Source organism: Calypte anna, chromosome 5A, assembly GCF_003957555.1.
Source record: "Calypte anna isolate BGI_N300 chromosome 5A, bCalAnn1_v1.p, whole genome shotgun sequence".
NCBI classification, from domain to species: domain Eukaryota; kingdom Metazoa; phylum Chordata; class Aves; order Apodiformes; family Trochilidae; genus Calypte; species Calypte anna.
The window spans coordinates 27,996,117-28,019,830 of NC_044251.1; the positions used below are offsets into that span (position 1 = coordinate 27,996,117).

A 23,714-nucleotide genomic window follows, 5' to 3' on the forward strand; every position below is an offset into this window, starting at 1 on the left:
AATCCTGTTATTAAGCATCAACATTCATACAGCAGAAAATATGGTCAGGCTACAGTGGGGCTCTCTTTTCATTGCTCATCCAAAATTTTCAAGCTTGTCTTTTTCCAGCCATCTTCAATGACATTCCCAAGTCTTCCTGATGAAGACCATATTCCCTTTGGGATAGTCCTTCCCATGGGTTGACTTTTGCAGTCCTGTACTGGCTTAACATCAGGTAATTGCATCAAAGACACACAGTTCTGTCCCCATAGACCTTTTTCTTTATTTTGCATGTCTCGCACTCAAAAAGCTCTTTTTAACCCAGATTTTCCACCAACTGCTTTACTTTAATGTCTGAGTAATTACTGTCCTTTCAGCCAGCTCCTGAGAATTAAGACACCATATTTCAGTACAAAATCTTCTAACGTGTCAGAGAAAATAGAAGATATGAACTATCTCAGTGCACCTTGACCTGTCTGCCATCAGCCATGCTGTGAATATCCACTCCAACGTGATTAAATAAGTTAGGACACCATTCTGTCTTCCCTCCCCACATGGAAAAATACTCTTTTGTTGCAACTAGTAATGATTTTGAACTAGATTGTGCTCACTCCTAGTGCTTCTCATACAAGATGGCCATGAGGAGGACTAAGCAGGACTACTAAGATTTTTTGGTGAGCAAGTGGTACCAAATGGACTGTACAAGAGGTGTGGCCTCAGGCTATGGCCGGCTGATAAAGACAGACACCTCTGCACAATGGCACACATTCTTCCACACAGGAGCTCACCAAAACACTAAATCCCACTTTTCACCCTCTTTAAACAAGGCTTCATATTTTCCCCTTGAAAGCACCTGCCTCATTTTGTCAAACAAAACCAACTTTCTGAACTTTGTTCCTGTTACTGAAACTTAGACCTTACAGTATAAAGGGTCAATAAATCATGCACTAATGCTGAATACCCTAGAAAATACCTGAGCAATGAATTTTAAGCCAGTTTAAATATGACCTGTCATTTTATTTCAACACATTTTTTCTTTTTCATTTAATTACTATTTGAAGGTGAACTCAGTGCCTATTTCAGGAGGTGCATACGTAGGCATTTATGACACCTTTCTCTCAGACTATGGGACACATACAAAACAGTGGCCTGACAAAGTTGGAATAGTGATTAAAAGGTACACCATGTAAAACCGCTATCATCAGCCTGCTTCCTCTGCTGACTTGGCAAGAGTGCTTTTTAGCAAATAAACTCTCTGGTACACCTGAGAGCAGAGGTAGCCATCCTACCTAAAATCCAGCAGAGCCAAGGAGTCACATCCCTAGGCAAAATGGGCTTCTCATGAATCATCTCAGCCCCCATGGATGTTCTGGAGAGCCTAAGTACAGGTTTTTCACATGCTGGCAAACCAACAAGACAAGAGGGCATGGTCTTAAGTTGTGCCAGGGGAAATTTAGGTTAGATATTAGAAAGAATTTCTTTACGGAAAGAGTGATCAGGCATTGGAATGGGCTGCCCAGGGAAGTAGTGGATTCTCTGTCCCTGGAGATATTTAAAAAGAGACTGGATGTGGCACTCAGTGCCATAGTCTAGCAACCGCAACGGTGGTAAAAAGGTTGGACTCGATGATCTCTGAGGTCCCTTCCAACCCAGCCAATTCTATGATTCTGTGATTCTATGATTTGAAACATCTCCTGCCATGTTACTTAGCTGGCAGATAAGCTGGCATGGAGACCTGGATACTCAGCTTAGGTTTCCCCTTTGGGGTTTAAGGAATGGTTCCAGTAATCTTAATTTTATACGGGGAGCTAGGGATTTATTTTTCCCTTTTATGTAAATATCTTACTCCTCTCACAAACACTGACACACAGGGAGCTGAAGAAATAGGATTACTACTGTAGGTCGCTCTCTCCCTCATCTCAGCTGCTTATTTACAAAAAAACTCTTGTTATTCTTCTTTACTGTGCTTACTTCCCACTTTCCTCTACTCTTACTGTCTTTAGCCTATTATTCAGATGCTTGGAGATGTAAAAAAAAATATTGAGACAGCCACTTCCAGAGCTGATTAGAATGAATCGAGCTCCAGTGATTGTTTTGAATGTGTGCTGATTTACACCAGATGAAGATTTGCTTGAGCTGCTGGCATTCACAGTACACTTGCCCAAGTCCAGTCCACAAACCATGTAATACTGAAATCTTTAATATGAAATCATCCAGCTTCCTCCAGCCTGTGCTAGCTGATGAATTGTCCTTGGACCGCCTGCTTTACTTCTTGGCGACAGCCTTCCAGAGCAAGAGAAGGCAAGGCTGTTTTTTATAGACAGAGACATGGTAGAGAATTACCTGGAAGAATTCCAGATTTTGAACCATTATTCCTCTGCTCTTGCTGTGTGTTACAGAAATGGCTGGTTGCCAGATCACTGTCCTTATCCATGAAAGAAGCAGAAAAGCCCCACTGCTTACGGTGGGTTTGAGCCCTGGCCAGTGAGTGATTAAGCCCGTCCTAGAAAACTACCAATGTCACAGATTGTGATTACTGCTGGCACTAAGTGCCAGTCTTCAATTTTTTTCTAATGTGCCATAGAAAAATTTCTCAAGACAAAATTCACATTTTTAAAAAGAGGCAATATCACTCTGTCACCAATACCAGAGCAAATAGCTGGCCCCTTGCTGCCAAACTGAGGGTGTAATCACCGTGTATGAAACCATCCTGCAGCACAACTCAGTATTACGTGCTGTCTCCTCTGGTGCTTCATCTATACAGTAGCCCACATCTGTACCTGGTGTGCCAGACCTGCAGCACCCAACACTGCTGACACCAGCATCACACATGAAATTTAGAGGCTGCTTTAAGAACCTTCCAAGAAATACCCCATCTATATCTTCCCAAGAGTTAACCATTTTAGCAGTTCTCTGATTATTAAAGCTGATTGACACATCCTGGTATTAGTTCCCTCATGTACCAGTGAGGTCAAATCCATCCACTGGAATGGACTTCAGCATTTTTTTAATGACCATTTTATACTGGGATAACTTGAGTATTTCCAGGGGAGATACAGGGATGGAGATAGCACCATGCTGGCTTGGATCTGGCAGTGTTTATACAAAGAAGTAAAAAGCTTTCGTGCCTAAAATTGATGATATGCTACAGTTTTAGCTGTATGTGAGGGAAAACAAACCACTACAGGAGAAACAGTTTTTATACAGGCTTAATAAAAACACAGTTGAGTTATGATACTTTGAGGACAGTCACTCCAACTCTTCCTGCTAAAGAAAAGCAGATATAAGAGAGTTTGATTTGGTCTGGCCCTTTGAAAACAGTAAATGAGGTTTTAACTTAAGCACAATAGGATTTTTCTTTCTACTTCAAATTTGATTCCTATGAAAGTGAGGGATTAATACAACAAATCCAAGCTCTATGTAAATAAACCTCTGCCTGCACTTTGCTACTAGTAACATCTGACTCTTGCTACACTCTACAACCAGAAGATGGCTATTTCACTCTTCATCATCTCCTCAGTGCTTACACTGTTAATTCAGCTGAGCTGTATGCATTAGGCTGAACAGGATATAGATAGCATTGGTCTTCAGGCTGTGAAGCCCACTCCATTTGGAAGGCTAACAAGCAGAGAAATCAAGTTATTTGAGTTTGGCTTTTGCAATATTCTTCTGTAATACTTATGGATTCACCACTGGGAGATGCATACCATATATGTCTACTAGAGTAGATGCATAGGATGTAGTATAGATAGGATACATAGAATATAGAGAGATAGGACACATCTATTCATGGTACTATCATCTGAGTTGAACCCATGTTCAGTAGGTACTATGTATTTTTATTTTGGTTTACCTTTTAAGCTGATGGGTTGTTGAGAATTTTTAAATGCTTTTCCTGTTGTGCTAAAAAAAGATATAAGCCATCTGCTGCTGCTGGACCAGTTTTCATGCTTTACTGGCACTTACAGTTTTTGTTGCACCCCCACTATTATCAGAGTCAGGGTTTACAACTGCAAAGATGTGGATTCCACCCCCTGCTCACCCAGGAAGTGGTAAAAAAATTCCTGTCTAAAAATGCTGGAGGGTGACAGTTTCATGCAAGATTTTAGAGAGTAGATGTTTGGATAATAATTTTTGCCACTTTCACATTTATGCTGTTCATCAGCCAGCAACGAATGTCACTGATTCCCCTGAGATGTAGGCAAATGCTTTGATATCTGTTTCAGTGGGGGGAAACTGAGCAGGAGAGGGACCTGAGGGTCACTTCGTGATGGGCATCATAAACAGTCCTGTCTTCAGCATACTTTGCCACTCTCCTGGTCCTCCCCACAGTGACCAGCTATCTGACAGCAAGGAACCAATACTGCAACACTCTGAAACCTGCAGACATGCCTAAGATGGGGCAAGGAGGAAAGGGTGCTTTCCAGTGGAGAGAAACAAGACTATCCTCATCCAGCCTAAGAAAGAGTTGAGGTAGGGAAAGGTGAGGTCTTCAGGCTGGGTTCTGATTTCTAAATCAAGACAATCAGCTTGTGCCTTCCCTTGGATGAAGGGGGTTGTACAATGTCACAGCCCAACACAGATGAAGCTGGAGGATAAGTGGGTGGCACTCACATCTAAAAGGGATGTGTATATCATAAAGAATCAGACAACATACTGCCTTGGAGGTGGGGGATGGATTTGCTGGAGATGCAATGCAAGAGGTCTCAGTTCCAGGAGATGTTCAGGAACAAGGACCTAGGAGAAAAACTGCAGAGAAGAGCTGGTGGGCTGGAGATGTGATGTGAGAAAGGAGCAGGCAGAGCAAGGTTATGGAGCTAGAGACTGGGAACACATTGAAGAGACTCTTGGCTTCAGCATCACCCAGATCAATCCCCTCCCACTTTCTCTAGCTACCTCTACCTCTCAGAAGAAGAAAAAAAAGAATGAAGGATTCCTCACACTACCTAAAACCAGTTCAGCTAAACAATACAGAATAATAACCCTGTGTCAAAGGCAGAGATGCTTCTCTTTTGAAGCATCTTATGTACCAGCATTTATCAGTAGATATCTTCCATGGTGGATCAAGGAATGTGCACCACTGAGGAATGCTGCCAGGAATTTTAGGGAATCTTTTTAACAGAGATGGTTTAGAAAGGACTCATTGATGAAAAGAAATGCTCTTATTACTTCGTTAAAAATACAATTAACAAAATTGTGTTTTATAGCTGTCTGTCCCACACTGGAGCAGTTTTCAGCTTAGATTTTTCAGCACTGTGTCAATAAAAAGAAGATCTAAGAGAAATATTCTCTTTTCTTTGAGCCTAAGGCCTGTTCAAGTGGCTGACTTGTAGGTTGATATTCACACCATTGACAAATAATGGATTTCTTCATCAGGAGTCTGATTTATTCTTCACAGACATGAAGCATAAGACATTGTTATATGAATTCTCACACTCTTTTCAAGGCAGCTCCAAATTTGTCTGTTTAAATTTCTTTTCTGTACCTCCTATTTATCAGCATCAGAGCAGATTTGAAGAGCAATTCCTCACTAGCCACAAGTTTTGCTGGAGAGTTACTGCACCTGTAGGTATATTTTGCAGTCTTGGCAGAAGTAATTCACTATTTGGCACCAGGCAGACAAATACAATAGCTGTTTTTGAAAGAAATATAACTTTCTACGTGGAATTGGACCAATCCCCTGTGAGAAGCGAATGGTATATTAGGAGCTACAAGTAAGAAATTTTGCACTGTGTTACCAATCCAAGTCAACTCCAATTTCAGTCCTCCAGAGATGATTTTTAAGTTCAGCAGACAGAGTGAAAGCTTTCCAGCTCCTCAAAACCTAGTAAGCATTCATTTTAACTAAACCTGAATAGCAAAGATACTTATGTAAATTTAATAAGAAATTAGATACAGACTTCTGCCTTCTTGTTTGATTTCTATCTTTTTTATGCTCTTGATAGTGCTGTCCTTTAAATGCTGCATATATGTTCCAGACAACCACAAAGCGTGTTCAATACTCCACCATTGTGATATCCCTGCTGAGGTTCATAAAAAATCTTGCAGCTGCTTTGCATACAGATAATATTTTAAATGAAATTTTAAAGTTTCTTTTCTCCTTTTCCCCCTCCCAAAAAAAAAAAAAAAAAAAAAAATAGAATACCCAAAGCTTATTAAACATAATTTAATCCAAACTGATTTGGGTGTCACTGAAGTATCTCATGAGAGTTATATTTTAACTTTTTTCTGCTCAAAAGATGAAGTATTATTTATGTGAAGGAATTATTCCCACTCACAGTTTTTCTATGTAACTGAAGTCATTGCTGTCTAACTACCAGGGGCCTATGAAAGCAAATCTTTTGCAAAAACAGTGGTCAGGTTGAAATATCAGCTGAAATATTTAACACACACTGTTTGGTACATAGCTTTCACATAGACTTTTATATTAAGAGATAAGTTTTGAAATGGATCCTGTAGATTATAATTTTGAAGTATGAATAAATTAGAAGTAGTCTCCAAATGAAAACTCCACAATAATGTAGTTCTGAGTACCATCAGAACTTGATGGTATGCTGTTTTCTGTCTCTACACTTGGCTGAGATAAAGCTATTGTCATCTCCCAGCAGCCTGCTGTAATTGGACTTTGGGGAGTTCATATTAATCTGAACATTGTAACCCTGTCCCATTTCTTGTTTTTCTCCTTCTCATGTCCATGATGGTGCATTAAACTTCATCCTTTACACAGGCAAGATGCAGAACCTACAGTGACCTTCCAATGACCACACATCTAGTACAGGATGCATGTTGCCTTCAGGATGCTTTTCAACAAAACATGTCAGTCAAGTCTTGGGTCAACTTTTTGTGGGGTTGCATTGCCCTAAGCACAGGTAAAGCATTTGGAATCTTACCTTTTTATGGCTTTGTAGCAAATGATGACAACTACAAAGAGGAACACTAGTGTGGCGCAGCATACTGCAATGATAATAACCAGGCCTGGCCACCAGGTATCTTCAGTGGGACAAAATGTAGACTTGGGAGCTGTAAAAAAAGTGTGGAAAAATACATGAGTTCTCCCAAATAAGCAGTATATAATCACATACACTTCAGTAACCCAAGCAACAAAACTGTTATTTCACGTTTAGGACCCTCTTTTTTTTTTTTTTTTTTTTAACCCAAACAACATACTCCTCTGTTTGGTAGTGGATACTTATTGTCATGGTACCCAGATGACCATGTTCTGTATGTCAATGCTGTCCACATGCTAAGCTGGAAGAAGAAAAGCTCAGTCCTACTACCTGTGGGGCCCCTCTCCTCCTTCTGCATTTGCCACCTCCTGCTGCATCAGATTCAGCTTTAGAGCAATGCTATGCTGAGAAGTGGAGGCTTTCAAATCCCATGAGGGCAGGTTTATTGGGGAGCCACAGGAGTGCCTACCAATCAGTGTTGCAGCTGCTGTCTTTGTAACCTTGAAGCAAGGAAGGAGGATTTATTTGAAAGGAACAGTAATTTCATTATATTTACTAACTGCTTTTAGATGACTACTGTTGACAAACTTCTTTCCTGTTACATGGTCTTTGAATTGTGACTACCAAAGTTAAGAAATATTAACACTAAGAAATTTGAACTTGTGAAAATAAAAGGAGCTATTACATTTTTCTTACTCGATTTAGGACTAGAATTTTCTAAGTACCACTCAAAACAAGTCATACTTTTTTTCCCCATTCCTTGAGGCTGACAAATGGCACAGACAGGGTATAAAGCAGAACTTGGTCACATATCTGTGCACCGTACTCCTTCATGGTTTTTCACAGTGTTTTTACATGGAAAATGCACAGATCTGTGGGACTGAATAGTGAATAGGACTCCCAAAACCTTGTATTTACATATTAGGACAGGTTAACAAGAAGTGCTGATGTGAAAGTGACCCTTAAGCCACCTGGTTCAAATCCTTTCCCCACTGGTCCAGACTAGGCACTCAAGAAAGAAGTATGGGAAATCACACTGGAAGCTATCAAAGCCTATTTCTTAGTAGCTGATGGGTTTATACAGCTTTACAAATCCTTTTCTGTTTCTGCCCCTTACTATCACAGAGCTAGCTAATCTTGTATTCCTTAGAAACATCCACTCTTTTTCCAATTAGCTCCTGGTTGCGTGCACTTTTCTGCTTTTGTTAGTATGCACTCACATAGTCCTCATTATTGTGGCATTTCTACATCCTTAACACATTTCTCCTCACAATTACCTTTTGAAGAAGAGCAGAACTGCTTTTAATCCACTTGTGCTGATGGGATGCCCAAGCCTGGCCTGCTTGGATGCCTCTGTGTGTGGCTGGGAAAGTCAGCCCTGAGGAGAACTTCTCAAAGAGCCAGCAAGATGCCCAGGAAGCCCAAGTCCTTACAGAGGTGCCTTTTGGTGGGTCTTGCACTGAGCTCTTGACATTAGAGAGCTGCTGATGTCTCTGTCCCCTTGGGCTGGAGCTCCCAGCTTTGCTCCTTGGGGCAGCCTAAGGCTGGGGAGACTCTTTATCCTGTGCCTGGGTGGCGGATCCCAGCTCATCACCTGCAAAACCAGGTTGCACCTGGGAGGGGCTGAGCCTGCATGTGTCATGCCCTCAGTGACCAGAAATTAACCTGGGGTGGGGACACCCACATCCACCTCTTTCAACTGTGCCCCTTTTCATGGAATAGCAATGGATTTCTTCCGCACTTTGTGGAAGAGGGAAGATAGAGGTCTTAAATCCTGCTCCTAATACTGAAATTACTATAGTAAATGGAACAGGAGACATCCCACACTACACGTGACAGTGACAATGTCCAGTTCTTTTATTGTTTTGCAAAATCTTTGATGAAATTCAGGAAAATGCTTCAGTTCTGACAGCTCCTTCCTTCCTTGTACAATCTCTTCCAAACCCTTATAAGCCCCCAAAAGATATATGCTTTTAGAACCAAATCAGAATCCTTTTTTCAGAATCCTTATCCTTGTCACATAAAGAAACAAGCCACATACTGCTGTCATTAGCAGGGGTGTATGTGGGGAGTGGAAGACATTTCTGGGCACAGAGACTTCCTTTGTCATCACTGTGGGGCTACTGAGAGTTGAGGACTGGCAACTATGGTAACGGTCTTTGCCCTCTCAGCACCCACTGTCAGTCTCATATGAGCAGTTTCAGCTGCTCAGAGAATGAGGGTCTCCTGGTTTGACTCATTCCTGGCTCCTCTACACTGGTCTCAAAGAGTGATTTTCACAGTGCAAACCAAATTGAGTAAAATGTGCTTTTCCTCCTAAGCCCCATTCTGCACAATGAACACACCATGAGGTTATTTTAAAGAACATAAATGGGGTGAGCTAAGCAAGCACAGCCTTTCATCCTGACAGAAACCCTGACAAATAATGAAGACCTCATTCAATTAATAAACTATCAAAACAAATGATACTATTGTTATTAAAATAAATGATATTAAGTAGCATAGGCTTAGGAAAACAAACCTTGACTAACCAGAGATTATCTGAGGATATTGTTTGTTTGGTAAATAGATATATTAGTGCCAGTGTCATAACTTTAGGCTTTAGTATGACATTTGACTTATTCCCACAAGACGTTTGGGATATAGAACTATAAAGCTACACACTTGTTATTGCACACATAAATTGAGTTAAAAGCCAGAGAACTGGGATGTCTCAAAATGTAGCTATAAATGGAAAGTCACTGCTGAGAGGTTGTGGTTTTTAACAGTGATCCCCCCATCTCCCCCAAAATATGGTGATGGACATTGGTAGACTATGGAAATGACTGAGGAATGTACTCCACTACAAGTGAAGACTAAGCATATTTAGATTAGAAATAAGATAATTATTATCATTAAGGGTAATTATCCATTATGATAGTCCATTTGATCTGGTGGACTAGTTTGCTGAAAAATTTAATTCAAGGTAGGCTTTATTTTTCCTGAATGAATCTGAAACTCTGCTAGAGATTGGACTCAGCATAAAAAGCAAGCAAAGAAAATTCTATGTTTCCAGCAAGTCCACATGAGCACAACACCTTTTTTCTTCTGGCCTTAAAATTTATGGAGTACAAATATTGGTTAGGGTTACTCCTAGAGGGCCAAAACCTTCTCCTGTTCCCAAAAGCATCAGGCCTAAATAAATACAATGAATGAACAGACCCATTTCAGACCTACACTGGGTGGCTGGATCCAACTTTTTGAAAACAGATTCATGAAAAAGTACTTTTATAGCAAAGGCATCCTGCAAAATATTTCAGCACCATAAAAACCTAACACATTTGCTTCCTTTGACTAAATTTGTTTTGAAGGCTCAGCATAAAGACACAGCTCCAGTTCTAATGTTAGCAGGTATCTGAACACACATGGCTCAAGCCAGAAATGTGCATACCAGGAAAGATTAGCTCAGCCATAGGGGGGTTCCCTCAATGTCCAGGCACAAAAATAGATTGTGCCACTGGAAACGAAGTTTCCATAAAATCACAAAGAAGTCCCTGCTTTCTTTTTAGCAAATCTCACAGTGGGTCACTCTCAAGATCACTCTGAGCTGCTAAAGCCAAAAATATGAAACAAAACCCCAAACAGTGATGCAGCTGTTTTAATTTTCTAGATTAACAGTAAATGGTTTTGCTTATGTTATAAAAGGGCCACATACTTCTACTGCCTGCAACAGAATATAGAAACAAGACTTGGAATCCTTGGACATACCCTTAGGTTATCTTTAGTGATCATGGCTTTACAAAGCTCAGATTTTGAAATAGAGTACTCCTGTAATTTAGGGTTATTTCTTTCCATTGCAGTGTGGGTTGTAGGCTAATCACTCTCCTCATGGGAACGCTGGGATATTAGAAAGGAACACCACCATGTCCATCATTAAGTGCTCCACCACTAAGTGGGGGTTATGCTGGGCTGAGCTGGTGCCTCTACACAGCCCACAGCAGTGATGCTGAGGCAGGGAGCCTGTGTCTGGGCATCCCTTTCCACAGGCTCTCACCCAGCAGCCAGCCCAGCAAATCAAAGCAGAGCAGAATAAAACAAACCAAAGCAAAGCAAAATGAAAAAAACCCGAAGCAAAACAAACACAGGGCTGAGCTGGAAAATAGCTAAGGGAGGCAGTGACCCATGCTCCTATATGCAGTCCCCAGGGAGGTGTCTCTGGCTGAGGTCTGAGTGTGTCAACCTGTTCACAGGCTCAGTCCTGAGCAGGCAGTGAGTGTGTGCTGATGCGATGTGGAAGGGTGACAGTGATTCCCCTTACCTCTCTACAACAGCAGTAACTCAATGCCTAAAAAATGAAGCAAGCTTTCAAAATAAATCAAAACTGATCATTGTTTTTCTTTCTGCTTTTATTCCTGTTCTTGCAGAAAGGTCAAGAGCACTGGTATAGTAATTTTTTATGAGAAATCTGCCTGGTTTTAATAGTGCATACTCACAAGAGGCTAACTTGTGCCATCTTCATTCCTGCAGCACTTCTCTCACCATTACAGGACTGCCTGGATCAGCCACGCATTTTTAATTAGCACACTAGAAAACATGGTTGCTTTTTCTTTTTTTTGAAGGCAGGCTCATATTCTAAGGGCCTCAAGTGTTGTATCAGTCTTGGATGGAACTGGAGATGGAGGCAATGTGTTTCTAGCAACCTCTGGACATCTCATATTTTAGAGATCTCTTGATCTGCTGCTTACGGCAGGGTTTTGGCTTCTAGTCTCATTTTCACCTTTTGCCTTATTTTGATATATTCACAGAAGTTGCATGTTGGCATCTCCATTTACAAGACAGAAAGAAACCATTGGTTCCTACATTGATTATCACAGTGGGATGCAGAACAAGCCTAGAAAATATGGAGAGGTTTAGATGTGATTTCAGATGTCACTGTATATGAAAAGACTCCCAGAACACTTCATAACTAGTTAAATATGGAGAGGGATTTTGAATATCTGCCACGGAGGTGCTTTGGCATTGCAGCTGCTGGGACAATGGTCCCAGCCCTGCTGCTGCTTCCTTTCCCTGATAAACAGAAGCAAAGTGAGCTCCAAAGTATCAAAGCAAACTCAAAACACTAAAACAGTGTTAAGTAGATCAAATCCAGCAAATACAACAAAATAAGAGATTGCCACAGCACCCTAGCTTTCCAGGGCTGTTCTGCTCAAAATGATGGACACACTGTTCAGAGAGTCGGGGAAAAAGGGCACAGGATGGGCAGCACAGAAAGCCAGATCTATTAACAGCCATCATTAACTTGAGGGACTGGGCCAATGCAGCAGGAATGTAAAGCAGGAATGGGTGACAGCTTTAATAATAGATGAAGTCCACTTGGGGCAGGTTCATCTCCACTAAATCCGAACATGACAGAAAGGTTTGGATTGTCATAGTCTCTGAAGAGCAGTGATCCAGGAAACTGCTCTGTTGGATGCATTTGCTGAGATCCTGCCACAGAGAACAGGCAGAGGAGGAAGACATTACCCATCAAAGAAAGACCAAAGAACTGCTTTAGACCTGCAATATCCCTAGTCAGCAACCTCACCTCTGGAGCATGGCTGTAACTGTACAGGATGTGTAACACGCTGACATAAAATAACAATCACCTAATTCTGAAGCAAATTTTTGTCCAGAAAAAAAAAATTATTATTTTTTTTTTAAATTTTATTTCCTTATAGATCTGTGCCATTCCTGTTGCTTGTAAATATCTCCAGAGTTCCATGAGCTTAGCTGGGTAAACAACTACTACCAGGCAATAGTGGTGTGCTCAGCAGAAAGCCTGTCCTGATTTATTGCCTCCCTGGAGTAGCTAGGTTAAATAACACTCGTGGAAATCATCTATTCCTGTAGCAGATGATACTTCTATTTACCACGTTATGTTGCAGACAAGTTTATAACATGCAGCTGCTCAGTGCATATGTTCCTACTACACTTTTAAGGAGGATACTGTGATCACTACGCAGCGGGAACTTCTGCTATAATAAAAACATGTGTGGGATGATGCTGGAGAAATTCCCTCCCCCACACCTTTTCTACTGTAGATGCTGTTATTTTATACTCTTAGTTCCCTCATCTCCTTAGTTTTCTCCCCTTTCTGAAAATACTTCCCTTCTGAAACAAGAAACATGCTCAGTTTTGTACTTAGTTTTGAAGACTGCAATTTGCAGGAGGAAGAAAAGGGCAGTTCTGCAGGAGTTTTATGAAGGTCATGGGTGACAGAGGTGTGCATGGCAAGAAATGGGACTGGATCCAGTGGTGAAAAAACCTGAGATGAGATACAGCCAGTGGAAAAGAGAGGAGATGGATGTGACAGTTTTCATTCTGTTGCCCAAGATCTAACCTATAGATGTTATTGAACCAGCAGATATTTAGATTTGGGTTTTGAGGTGGATTTCACTAAAGCCCCATGCTGTTGTGCTCTCTTGGTAGGTCTCGTGCAGCCACTTTTCCCCAATAGACTTGAGAGTCCTTTAGAAAATGGACACGTCATCAGGACCAAAATAAAAATAATAGCAGACAAAAGTATGATCACCCAGGCTTAAGTGAAGCAGTGTGAGGAAGCAGCTTGTACGAAGTCACTGCAGCTTAGTGAACAGCCAGGAAACAAAATGTCTTTTGACTTCAAGCCAGCCTTACCCTCTGGATCATGTTGCCTCCTTCTTGTGAGTAGATCAAACACTGGGTTTGGCTGTAACTACATGACAAGGGTGGAAGCAGCAAACTTCCCTGCTGACTTCTCAGACTGGCACCAGACCTCTTCCCCAAGGTGCCACAGTAATGCTGTACCCAAAAGCTCTGTGCAGCCAGAGGTGATGCTCAGAAATAAGGTGGGATGTTCTAGGAAGGGCTAATGCTAAGCATGTCGGATAATCTGTACTTGTACAGCTGCAGAGGAAAAGTATTTCCTCTGTTTCATGTGCTTATGAAGGATGATGATGATGCAGACAGCAGAGCATTCAGAGAACTACCAAAAATGCATGGAGGGGAAATCTGTGCTTCAAATGACCGTAAGGCTGAGGGCCAGATCTGCTGGCCCTAATACAGCTGAGTTGTTGGTGAAGCTGATGGGGCTCTCCAGAGCTGAGGAATGGCCCTGCAAAGGGGAGCAAAACATGGTTTTAGCTGCCAAGGTCTTTTGGAGGACAGTGGGGTTACAGAGCACAGAGGGAGAATTTGTTCTTTAAAGTATGGTCTGGAGAAGCAGCAGCAGCATTTAAAGGCCTTGTGGAAAAAAGGCTTTTAAGTAGATTATGTCATAGCTAGCTTCTGTCTTAGCACTCAGCTCTGGCATTTATCTTTACAATGGACAGTCACGTCAGTTGCTGCCCTCTGATCTGACTTTGTCACATGTTTTTACAACCAGCTGTCTCTCGATGAGTTTTTCCCTCGCCATCTGATTCTCTCTTAGCAAGAAGGATGTGATTGTTTTTACCCTGATTAAATCACACAGTATTGGTTTCTGTCCTGAGCAAATGAGAACTGAAGCCTGTGCCTTACAAGGCAGCCTCCTCCTCGCAGCAACACAGTCATTCCAGAGAGCCTCATGGGCACCGTCACATTTTTCCCTGTTCTCTGCAACCTGGATCAGCACCAGGCTGGGGAGCTCGAAGATAGTCCAAGTGAAACACCAGATAGTCCTGAGGACTGCCTCCCCTGAGAGCCATCACTCGGGTGAGCCCAGATTAGTGGGTATCTGGTGCCTCTAAGAATAGGTCATAACTGCCTGAAAATCTGCAGATAAATTAGTACCCTGGAATTTATTTCAGAAGGTGACCTGATTTCCAGAGGTTTTGAGCACTCAGAGAAGCAGGATGCTTTAACTTGGTGCTAAATGTAGATATACAAGCTCGTTTAATATTCTGAGATACGTGATAAAGGTTTGAATCTCTCTTCAGGCAGTGTCACAGTGAGCAGAGGTCAGAAATTCCTCTCAGGACAGAGGTTCCGGCCTCAGCTCTCCTTCTTGCTCGTTGGGTTCTTTTGGAAAGATCTTCACCCCAGCCTCTAATTCTCCTTCTCCAGGATGAGGACAGTAATCCCAGCTTTTCAAACTGTTGCAAGATATAGGGATAAAATGTGCAAAATAAGGCTGCACGTCAGCACTGTTCTTACTCCTTTCCCAATTCCCTAATAAGGTGAATTTATAAGTACTTAATCTTTATTTCTGTAAGAACCAGCTGTATTTCTCTGACCTTCCCATCAACTACCGATTCAAACAAGCACAGCAGCAAGGCCCTGGTCTACAGCAGAACAACAGCAGCACGACACTGACCTGGGGGACAGTAATTCTCAGTTCTTTTGAACAGAGGCACCACTGAAAGGCACAGAGATGTGCCAGCACAGTACCATCCACTTCATTGCACAAACACACAGCCTGGCTCTCCAGCAGCAAGTGATATACAGGGAGTGCACCAGCTATTCTTCAGTAAGGAAGATCAGTGCTGAGGATCATCTGCTTGCCCCAGGAGACCATGGGACTCCATCATGTTCTGGCACTGAAAAGTTCATCCTGAAGAAAAGAGGCCTGAAAACACTGGAGATTCATGCTAAGCCTGCCTTTGCTATTTCGGTGGTCTGACACCAGAAAGCAAAGCAGCATTTCCATCAGCATTCAACAAGCACACTCCCACACACACATACAAGCACACAGATATCTGTATGTGTCCCTCCCCCATCCTGCTTTTGCTGGTGCAGGTTTCCTAGAGAAGTGAAAACCATTCTGATACACAGGGACAAGTGAACTCCCAACACTTTTAAAGGATGAACTTAACATCATCAGACCATCAGACTTGCAGACAAGTGGGGACTGCTGCCTGTCCCCTGCCAGTGTGTCCCAGATACATGGCCCTGTGGCCACTTCGGCAAGGAGCCAGTTGACCATCCCACTGTGTGAGCCTCTGGTTTCCTCACTGCACCTGGTAACAAGGTGGAAAAAGAACTAGAAGGTTCTCTTTTGGCATTTGTTGTTAGAGGCCCCCAGAGCTTGGTACAGGTGTAAACAACTTCACTGTGGGCAGGAGGAGGTTTGCTGGTATCAATCAAATATATGGAGATGTTTTCAAGCTTCTTGGGAAAAGGGTTACCTTCGCTTGCAGGCATACAGCACCAGGCCCCGAGAAATTTGCCCTCGGATAAAAGCAGAGGCTGGTGAAAGAGGTAAAGGATTAGGTCCACACTGGAACTTTCTGGGACAAGGATGGATTTTACCACAGAGCTTTTCTCCTTCAACATATAAAAACCATCATGTCCCAGATTCATTGCACTAAGATCCAAATGAGGTTTCTGGACAGCTGCCTCCCTCAATCAAGCTGGCTTTCTTTCAGGCTGTTTGAGAGGCTCTTTTGAGACAGAAGGGCTCCTCCCAACTTCCAGGTATTTCAGGGAGAGGGGCTCCTGCATAGGGCAGTGCAGCTGCAGAGGGGATCTCTGCAGTGACTGCCAAGGGGCAAAGACAGAGGGGTGCATCTTCTTCAGTGAGTGGTAGAACAGGATATAGCTGATAATTCTGTAGCAATTACTGTTCCCTTTTGAGCCTAAAGACAATAATAATCTTCAGTTCTTGACATCTACTAGTCTCAAATCCAAAGTTTATAGCTGCAAAAGAAATATCTATGTTTCAGATAGGATAACTGAGTGGCTGGTAGGGTAGCCGACTTCCTTGAGATCTCCTAGCAGGTCAATGGCAGAGGGAGAAGCAGCATCCTGGACTCTCTTTTCATGTTTTCCTGCAGGGTAGGCAAGATATCTCCTTTGCAGAAGACACAGTATGTCACCATCAGGTCTTTCAAAAGTTCATCCATCTTGCAGCTCTTGCAATGAACAGGCCTTCAAAGGAGGGACGATATAGACTGAAATTCAAACAGCTGAAATATGATTCCAGAAGTCTAAGCTCTTGCAATGCTTATCAGACTTTTGTCAGAAAATTACTAATAAGGTACCTCAGGGTTGGCAGACTTAATCCCATAGAAAGATGACAGATATTACTGGTATAATGTTGTATATATAAATTAAATTAAGGTCCAGATCTGCACAACTTCTTCAGGTATTCATGTGAGTAGTACCATCAAAGCCACAGACTACGAAATGTAAGTAAAATTCAGTGCCACTGGTATGAAGAAGATACTAACTCTTAGATCCTTTAGTAGATTTTTAAAGAGCTCAGAAACCTCCAGTTAAAAACAAAGACTAGACAAGCTCCACAACTTAAGAGTTGAAACTTTCTCAAAATTCGTTCCCTTTCAGGGAACACTGATACAAAACTACCTTCAACTGACTACAGACTGAACTTCCAAACACAGACTGTGGCAAACTTGGAAATACTTGAAATATTTGCCAATGTGTTAGTAGCAGTAGTTTCTAATGCACCAGTTAGTGTCCATCTTTGAAGAATTAATAGTTTGCCTGTTGGGGATTCAGATACTGTACTGAGTCACTAGAGAGTGACTGCAATAGATATATATTTTAGTTTGGTAAGTACAGATGGCTTTAAAGAGTTCCTTTACAAAAAAAGCCATACTGCAAGTGGTATGTCTGAGTTTTTGGCGAGTAGTTGGCTGACTATGTACCAGATACTTCTGTTAGTGTACGACATCTATATAAACATAATCCATGGGTTTGATATAACACTGTTTTTTCCTTGTATGACTTCAATGGCTCAATAATTGCTGGAAGTAAAGGCTACAGATATTGCTCAAAAATGTCCCTGAAGATACCAATTAATATTTCCCACACCTAGTGCACTCAAGATCATTTTCCAAGTTGCATCAGATTCAACTTAGGGGAAATTAAATTGATGAACCACCCAGAGTAAAATGGAACTGAAGTGTGGAATGCCTTCCAAACTAGGGGTAAATTTAATCCTAATAAGATTAAATTGCATTTATAAACAGATAAATTTTATGCAGTGTTCATATAGAATACTTAAAATGGCAATTACATCATATTAAGAGATCAAGCAATTTTGCCATGCCAAAGGCCCAAGACAAAGTCCTCAATCAGCCCCTAGAGTGCATTTCTAACTCTCTAAAAGCTAAAAGGCAAGGCAAAGGCTATCTTACAGTCACAAAAGCAAGCAGATTAGTTAATGGTTGCTATCTGCACTTTTCTCAGGCTTTATACAGAAGTCTGTACCTGCACAGGTAGGGCAGCTTCTGCAGAGATGCTGCTCACCCTCACTCCCTTCTGGAGCCCACAGTGGTAGGCAGATAGAGTAAACCCAGGGTTAAACCAAACCCTCCCTTTTCTCCATTGATAGTAATTTCCTTTGATAACAGCTAGGAAATAAAATTTCTTTCCAAAAGGAAAGGAAAACATCCAGGGGTGACCCAGCAGAATCTGCTGCATTGGTAAAAGTCCAGTTTAATAACAGCATTGACACATTTTTGGAACATACTTTTGTGTAAAGTATTTTCTAACCAATGAACTGATGAAATATCAGCCTCATTTAAAAGACAGTTCAAAATTATAAAATCATTAATTTCAATAACAACTAGGAATTCACAATTTGCTATTATGTATATGTGGCTATAATGTGAAATTATTTACTAGTGGTAGTGTTAAATCAGCTTGCATAATTATTAATGAAAGTTTTTGGCAGTGGCATTTGCTATTAACCTATGTTCATACTACATTAATGGAGACTTTATAGTCACTTTGGAGTAACATCCCAAAGGTTCAAACTGCTGCTTCCTATCAACTACAAAATTACCCTTAACTTACAATTACACAGGCAGTGCAACACCTTTACGGCATGTTCACAAAAAAGAAACTTCACAAAACCATTACAAGAGCATAAACTTCTGTGGGTCTCCTTTAGCAAGGTCAGCTCTTAGCCTTCCCTGCTAGAACAGCTTGTGCCAATGAAGGGTTTACTTCTGACTCGTGTAGATGAGGCACAACTCCTGCTGGCACGGACAGAACATACAACTACTTGTAAATCAGCAGCCTCCAACTCATCAGTAACTTCACTGATGGTTTATCTTCTTAATCAGTGAAATGGCAGGCAGGTACAAATGGACTGCCAGCCACATAGGGAATTGATGTCTTAAGCATAGCCAGCTCGTTTTGCTTAAAAAATAAATAAATCAGGCTGCTGGAGTAAGTGTCTCAGAGTAGAAAGGACTGTTTTGATGCAGGATCAGTTTAATATCTAATGCTTCCTTTTTCAAAATTAGACAATACTTTTAATCTATAGATAACAAATCTGGCCTGAAGCTCTTACTTTTAAATACTTCAAAATGTATGAACTGGTGCATTTTCAAGAGAGTGGATTTTTCCATAATATGGATTTATTACTGCATGAAAAATTAAAAACAAATCTTCAAGGTCCCAGAGCAGGGGAAAGATTCATCACTTGCCTAAATAAAAATTAGACTTGACAAAAGATTTCAGATTTTTTGTGGTGAAAAACTCTGAACTGGAAAAGTAATGGAAGCTGTGATTGATAGCCTGATTAACCCATGTTTTACAAAGATAGAGAGTTTACAAGAGCACAATACAAGGAGATGTGAGGTGCATAAGTGATAACAGAATCCTTTAATCAAAGTATTAGCATGAACCTTTCCAGTCTACCTGTTTTCTAGTCATTAATCCAGCTCTTCAGACTTAAAATAACACCCCAGATGTTCAAACTACTTCACACTTCATATTTGATTACTGCTTAAGAAATCTCCTCACCCTAAATAATTTTCACATTTCAGTTGGGAGATGAGGACTTCTAACTTTTCACTCCTATGCCAGAAACAACTGTGCTAAATGCGAAAAAAAAAAAAAATTCAGGATCTTGAAGTCTTTGTCTTCATTGATAAAATCACAGGTGCCTGCATTTTGAGGCAGAAAATCTAATGAATGCATTTCTGATTCAGGTGGGTTAATTCTGCCTTACTCCTATCTTGGGTGATTAATGATTTTGTTCACTATCTTAACAGAGAAGGTAGTGTCTGTGATGTGAAAAAAACATGATGGAGACCCGAACTAGAGTCTGATGTACCATCACCCAAGACTCCAGCCTGCAGGGCTGGATTTCAATTTAGATTTAAAAGCCTCAAAATCCTGCTGCCAGTTCTTAGAGTCACAGTCCTCTAGCAAAATGAAAGTGTGGCTGAGAGAGGACAAGAATTGAATTTTGCTTTTGCTTTGTAAATTATAAACAATGCTCTCACACATGATTCTGTAATTCACAGTATGACAGCTGTGTTACCAAAACTGAAAGGGCTTCCCTGTTTTAGCATTCTGCTTGCATTTTAAAAAAATCACTGTCTAGACCAGACTTGTGGTAACACAATATTCTCTCACAGTAGCTGTCATTACCATAAATGTTTTGATGTAGGAGTTGATGTGCCCCCTCCCCTTTTGGTGCTACTGTAGTTCTTTTCCATCACTGCTCAGTTTTGGCAATTTCTATGTTGTATGAAGTATGGATGAAAACATCTTCCCGATATTGATAAACAAAAAAATGTTCATCTCCTTGTTAACAAATCCTTTAGGCATTAGCATTTGGGATAAGTTAATTCCAGACTCCTGTCCAAGTACATCCAGACTACTCAGAACAAGTCTTTGTGGCAGAAGGACTGTAGGTAAGGGCTGGTCCCACCAGCTGAGTCTTTAGGGTCAGAATTGCACTTGCGGTGCATTTTTGGAAATGTGCGAAATACTCATAAGACAAAATGTCATCCCAAAGGGAATCTTAAAGTCAGAGCTCTCTGAGATGCTCAGCCCATATTACAGAAGGTATATCAGACTGCCTGAAGCAAATTCTCAAGCACCTCATGGTTTAAAAAATGTGGTGGCCTCCAGGAGGATTTCCATTCAGTTTTGTAATCAGAACTTCTCTGTAGCTCCAGGAGCAAAATCACAGATCTCTCCCAAGGTCAAAGGCCCTTTTGGCATTGTGTAGGTAAGCACATCAACATCTGAACCAAGGTAGTATAAGAAGTGATGTGGTGAGCAGCAGGACCATGCTCTGCTCTCCTGCTTGAATGGCCATGAGGAGACACTGCTCAGCATGAGCCTCAAGCTCATTCTCCAGATCCACACTGGGTCATGCTGGCCATTCTGCTGCAAGGATTTAGGTTGTAGAAAAGCCTAAGGAAAACTAATTTTTTTTTTCTATGTCCCATAGCCACAGATTTTTTATTTTCATTTCTATAACAAGCTTCTGTTGTAAAAGGCTATGTTGTTAACAGTCAGCAAGCCAAATCTGCAAATTTTAATTGCTTCAAAACCCACTCCAAGTTTAAGAAGTTACCAACTGTTCCTGTATTTCAGACTCCTGCCTATATATACACATTGTGACCATCTGTCCTGAAAGAGCTGGATGTCCTTAGCTTTCTTTCTTGCACTGAAGGAAACCTGCACACTTTGTGAAATTAAGCTATACATCTGTGCTCAAATAATTGCCAAAAAGTTGTGCCTTTTCTGCAGTTGATCATTTTTATTTTGGCATTTTCACCAGTCCAAATAATTAGTTAATTAGATGCACTATCTCCAAAGACAGAGGAAAAGATTTCACCTTGAAAAACAAAATCATACAATTACAGCCTAAAGATTAGAGTCCTCTGCAGTGATGTCATCAAATTTGGCTTTGCTCTGACTCGATTGTTCTTTATCTCACCGATAGCCCGAGGCAAACTTTCACTGAGGTCAGGAGCTGTAAAGACCTCACTGTTTACCTGTGTGCAAGTGTCCAATGAGTCAGAAGTTGGTTCATGTATCCAGATTCAGCTTGTAATGAGTTTGTACTTAGAGTACAGCTTGTAATGATATCAGATAAAATCTGTTTTTAAGTTTACTCTTCTAAATTTTGACTGAAGCAATGTCTGACTTCCATCACTCTGAGAGAGGATGGCAGTACCATGGACTCCTCACCCTTGCTAACCAGAAAGAGAGGAGTTCATGCTGGACAACCTTTCTCTTCCTTAGACCATTTTGAAGAAGTCACTTCTGAAATGCTTCATCCTAAAATCTTACTCACTTTAAAACTGATACTGACTGCAGCATGTAGCTAGCTTTAACTGTTTCCCCTTCTGAAAGCCTAGCTTCTAAAGTCCTTTCTTCTTTGCAACGCCCCTGGAGAAACCTGTGTGCTCACAAAGTATTCAAGGGTTGACAACAGCAGTGTATTAGATTTTGAAAGGTCAACATTATTTGAACTAGCTTAATCTCATGGGTCTGTGAAGCTGGGTTAGAAATGCTGCCTAAACAAGTACACACTCCATCCACCTTGCCTCAGTCCTGGCTGAAATCCAGAGACAAGGAGAAAAACAGATGGGGAAAAAAAAAGAAACAGTTAATTAAAGGGCAGGTTCTGAGCATCTCTGTCTCCTTCAGATCGTTACAGCCACTCCTAGGGAACACAATTTCATTGCAAGTTCCTCCTTTCTTTGCTGTCAGCATCTAAAATTAGTTGGCCTTAGGCCTCTCAGAGCCTCATGAGCTTTCGCTTCACTTCATCAATGTGCAGTTTTCTAGGCATGCAATAAAGAACAAGCTGCTCCTTGGATAAGGAGAGTAACTGCAGGAACATTAACATGACAGACTGTCTGGAGGAACCACAATTGGCACAGTGACCATGTCTCCTGATAGTCCCCATCACTTTGTCCCACAGTACCTGCAGTCCCAGTTACTTCTAACTTCCTGGGGGCCTGGAGTTTAGAGGTATTCTGTGCATTCATCAGCCAATGACTTTTTTATCCGTGTTTGGAAACATATGGGGCACATGACCTAATTCAATTTCCCATATTCATATTGTTGAGTGAATGTTGCTACCTTGGGTTGCACTGAGACACACCCCACATGTAAAGATGTGACTTAATAGTCAGGTGCCTCCTAAAGCCTGGAAAGCTGGTGCTTCTACAACTGCTCATGTATTTAGACTACCTGCTAAGTTGTTTGTGATGCTACTCTTTTTCTGTAGAGGGAATTAGCTTATCCTTCCTCAGAGTCAACACAACATTTACACAAGTATTTATATGTGAATTCTGGAACTCACAGCATTTAAGAACTTTTGTATGAATCTACCTGCAGGAAGCAGAGCTAAAGATTTGTTGATGGATCAGCCTGTCATTATAAGAATATCTAAAGAGACACTAAATGCACTGTAATTATTCTTGAAATTCCTCAGTTGCCTTCAAATTTAATGAAAACATTTCAAGGATTGATTTGGCTGCTCACAAAACAGCTACCCAGTGCCATGCCATGCATACAAGTAGGCATCAAAGAGACATACAGACATGGTGTTTAAGTATATGGTTTAGTGGTAGACTTGGGTAGTGTTAGGCTACCAGTTGGACCTGATGATCTTAAAGGGCTTTTCCAACCTAAATGACTCTAAGATACTACGTGTTTGCAAAACATTCAGGTGGGATTGATGGAGAGGACAGAAAGAGCGTCCTCTACTTTTCCACAGCAGCAGCTGGAGACCAGGCAGTATCTGTCAAAAAAGCATGAGGTACCTCCATTTAGCAGATAACTGAGCTGTCAGTGTCTGTAGCAATTGGATGGATGGAAATTTTGTATCTATTGGCTTTAATCATCAGGCCCAAACCACAATAGGTGTTTTAGAAGGATGCAGAGATGATCTAACCCTCCAACAATGCTCATTTTGATTGTAAAAAAAGTTTTTAAAGACTGTGCCTAGCAGACTGCAGCCTCCTGTGGCTCACAAAGCCCAGAGAGCAATGCTGGCATCTTTATTTAGTGCTTCATGGTGCAGACACTGGACTTTACAAAGGTATAAAACTTACAGTTCCTGACCTGCTGTTTTGCAGAGGT

The 23,714-nt window shown here is 41.2% G+C and overlaps 1 protein-coding gene across 6 annotated transcripts in view; it reads right to left on the reverse strand.

Moving 5' to 3' along the window:
- PRIMA1 (proline rich membrane anchor 1) overlaps positions 1–23,714 on the reverse strand; it is a 45,375-nt gene that overhangs the window by 12,939 nt on the left and 8,722 nt on the right. For all 6 annotated transcript variants that reach the window (XM_030452681.1, XM_030452678.1, XM_030452682.1 and 3 more), the window contains exon 3: positions 6,870–6,999. In XM_030452681.1, coding sequence (XP_030308541.1) covers positions 6,870–6,999 — 130 coding nt within the window. The remainder of the gene's footprint in view (positions 1–6,869; positions 7,000–23,714) is intronic.